The sequence below is a fragment of the Aureococcus anophagefferens genome (genome assembly GCF_000186865.1).
Source record: "Aureococcus anophagefferens unplaced genomic scaffold AURANscaffold_56, whole genome shotgun sequence".
Taxonomy (NCBI): domain Eukaryota; class Pelagophyceae; order Pelagomonadales; family Pelagomonadaceae; genus Aureococcus; species Aureococcus anophagefferens.
In genome coordinates, this window is record NW_008705609.1 from 63,193 (window position 1) to 66,353 (window position 3,161).

Below are 3,161 nucleotides of genomic sequence, written 5' to 3' on the forward strand. Positions count from 1 at the left end.
GCGCGAAGAGCGACGTCGTGCTGTCGGACGCGACGAGCTGGTCGAAGGCGTCGACGAGGGCGACGGAGAGCGTCGGCTCGAAGGGCACGCCGGACGCGGCGCCGATGCCGCGGCGCGCGGCCGCGGGCGCCGGCCCCGCGGAGAGCTCGCCCGCGCTCGACGCCCGGGCCGCGCCCGGGCGGTCCCCGACCGTCGCGGCCCCCGCGTCGACGACGGCCGCGAGCGCGGCGGCGAGGGACGCGCGGCCCGCGGCGGCGTCCGCGGCGCCCGGCGCCCCCCCCGCCGCGGCCCGGAGCGCCTCGAGCTCGTCGGCCGTCGCGGCGACGAGCGCCACGGCCGGCGTCGCGACCTCGGGCCCGTAGGCGGCCTCAACGACAAGGAGCGCCGCTACAACGAGATGATCGCCGCGAAGACCAAGGCGAAGCTCAAGCCCATGCGCACGGCCGCCAAGGCCATCCATCGACAGCTCGCCGAGGCTCGGCTCCGGCGCGTCGGCGACGAGCGGCGGGCGCGCGCGCGCGCGGCAGGCGCGGCGCAGGGGTCGTCGTCGCTGCGGCGCGCGGACGACGAGGCCGTCGACGAGCGCGCCGATGGCGACGAGAGCAGCGAGACGCATCGTCATCTCTTGGCTCCGATTGGCACGGAGTGCAACATTCGCAGCTTGTTTGCGTGCCTATGTTCATACTTTCAGCTTTGTTTGAGTGCACTCAACAGATATTTTCATCGAACACCTTTTCCTGCCATTCCCGACATAAAGTCCGAGGACTTTTGGCGGCGGCAAGCAACCCGGGCGGACAGTGTTGGCAGCCCGGGCATCCCCCCCGCCCCCCATGGCCCCCGCCCCCTGGCGCGTCGCCCTCGCCGTCGCGGCGGCGGCCCTGCGCCCCGCCCGCGCCGACGAGTGCGCCGGCGACTTCGTCGTCGTCCTCGACCGGTCGAACAGCATCGGCAACAAGTGGTGGAACCACCGCAACGACGGGGAGGGCGTCATCGACTTCCTCGAGAGCCTCGTCGCCGCGCTGGACCCCTGCGACGGCGCCGACGCCGGGTGCGCGGCGACGACGCGCGTCGGCATGGTCGTCTTCCCGGCGTACGACGGCGGCGACTACGAGGACGACTGGTCCGGCGGCGCGAAGATCGTCCAGGGCCTGACGACGGACCCCGACGTCTACACGGGCAGCAACGGCATCCTGACGAACGTCGGCACGGGCAAGAACGCGTGCGACTCCGACCCGAACGCCAACAGCGCCGACTCCGTCATGTCGTGGCCCTGCGGCGGCTGGGCCTGGACGCCCACGTGGCTCGGCCTCGAGGCGGCCTACGACGAGCTCTTCGTGAACAGCTACGACCCGTCGAGCATCAAGACCGTCATCCTCGTCACCGACGGCCTCCCGTCGAACAACGCGGCCGTCGGGTCCAAGTTCGAGCGGCCCGTGCACCTGACGCTCGAGGCCGCGACGAAGCTCAAGGACAAGATCGCGACGGAGTCGGCGTCGGGCCGCGTCTTCGGCGTCGGCGTCGGCGGCAACTACGAGGACATCGGCACGTCGCCCTGCGAGCCCTTCTGCGACCACTACAAGGGCGAGGGCCTCTTCATGGGCAACTACGCGTACGGCACGACCTACTCCGGCGAGGTGACCATCGAGGGCTTCGATGGCTCCGACGCCTACTGCGGGAGCGCACCGGCCTGCTACCCCGAGTGCACGGAGTCGCAGCACAACGCGGCGTCGAACAAGGAGGGCTGCGGCACCTACACGGCGTCCGCGACGCACGACTCGCTCGTCACGGGCGACACGGTGTCGGAGAAGTACGAGAACATCGTGAGCCTGTCGAGCTCCGCGGACCTCATCGACAACGTCGACGTCATCAAGGCCGGCGCCTGCGCCGACCCGCCGGCGCCCTGCACGTCGTGCGGGACCGCGAACTGGACGCCGACGCTGAACCCGACGCCGAACCCGACGCCGAACACGACGCCGAACCCGACGCCGAACCCGACGCCCCAGCCGACGACGCCGAACCCGACGCCGAACCCCCCCGACCCCGAACCCGACGCCCCAGCCGACGCCCCAGCCGACGCCCAACCCGACGCCCCAGCCGACGCCCCAGCCGACGCCGAACCCGACGCCGAACCCGACGCCCGCGCCGACGCCCGCGCCGACTGTTGCCACCGGCGACTTCGGCGGCACGTGCCTCGGCGACTTCGTCGACTACGACTTCTCGATCGGCGGCATCTCGCAGAACAACCTCGGCGGCGTCCAGGGCGACTGCAATTAATATTGCTGTAGCTTAGTCCAGAGGGGGCCGACCACCAGGCATACACCAGCCACGGCATACACCAGCATAGCAGCCGCATAGCAGCCGCATAGCAGACGCATAGCGGGCGCATAGCGGGCGCATAGCGGGCGCATAGCAGACGCATAGCAGGCGCACAGCAGGCGCATAGCAGGCGCATAGCAGGCGCATAGCAGGCGCATACCACCAGCATAGCAGCCGCATAAGACCAGCATAGCAGCCGCATACCACCAGCATAGCAGGCGCATAAGACCAGCATAGCAGCCCACCAGCATACCACCAGCGTAGCAGCCGCATACCACCAGCATAGCAGCCGCATACCACCGGCATACCACCCGCATACCACCCGCATAAAGCCCGCATAAAGCCCGCATAGCGGGCGCATACTACCAGGCCCACTGGTCAACCCCCTCGGTCGCTCGCTGCTCTCCTAGTTATTTGCTATTTCTTATCATCTCCCATAATATTATCCTGATAAGTGGATGTAAGTCGTGGGCATGGCTGCCGCACGTGCTGATTCGCCGGAGGCAAACCGTCCGTGCCGGAACATCGATTGAATGAGATGAGCACGCGCAGCAAAAAGTATCGAGTCGAGTGTGAGGGTCCCTCCGCGGAAATCCCGTCGAGGGCTATTGATGCGCATGATGGTGGGCGCGACGTCGACGAGGACAAGCAGGAGTTACAGATCGAGGAATTCTACGAGTCGCTCGGGCCCGTGGGCGTCCTTTTTCCTCTCGTCTTCCTAGGTGTCGCCGCGATCCTGTTCGGCCTCGCCGCGAATGCGATCGCGCTTTACCTTTTGAGCAGGAACCGCAGGTTTGCTTTGCGGCGTCAATTCTCGCCGCCTCGGTCAGATCCAACGCAGGTCT

The 3,161-nt window shown here is 68.3% G+C and overlaps 2 protein-coding genes across 2 annotated transcripts in view; one reads left to right on the plus strand and one right to left on the minus strand.

The window, feature by feature from the left end:
- The window catches only part of AURANDRAFT_67927 (hypothetical protein), a gene marked incomplete at both ends in the record, with an annotated part of 5,725 nt that extends 5,103 nt beyond the window's left edge, over window positions 1-622 (minus strand). Inside the window, 2 exons of the mRNA XM_009043517.1 lie at window positions 30-367; window positions 566-622. Of these exons, the coding sequence (XP_009041765.1) occupies window positions 30-367; window positions 566-622 (395 nt within the window). The remainder of the gene's footprint in view (window positions 1-29; window positions 368-565) is intronic.
- Window positions 623-830: 208 nt separating this feature from the next.
- AURANDRAFT_67928 (hypothetical protein) lies at window positions 831-2,274 on the plus strand (the record flags this gene model as incomplete). The annotated part of the gene is made up of 2 exons (XM_009043508.1): window positions 831-1,862; window positions 2,071-2,274. 2 exons carry the CDS (start codon window positions 831-833, stop codon window positions 2,272-2,274), a joined length of 1,236 nt encoding a protein of 411 aa, XP_009041756.1.
- Window positions 2,275-3,161: the final 887 nt, after the last annotated feature.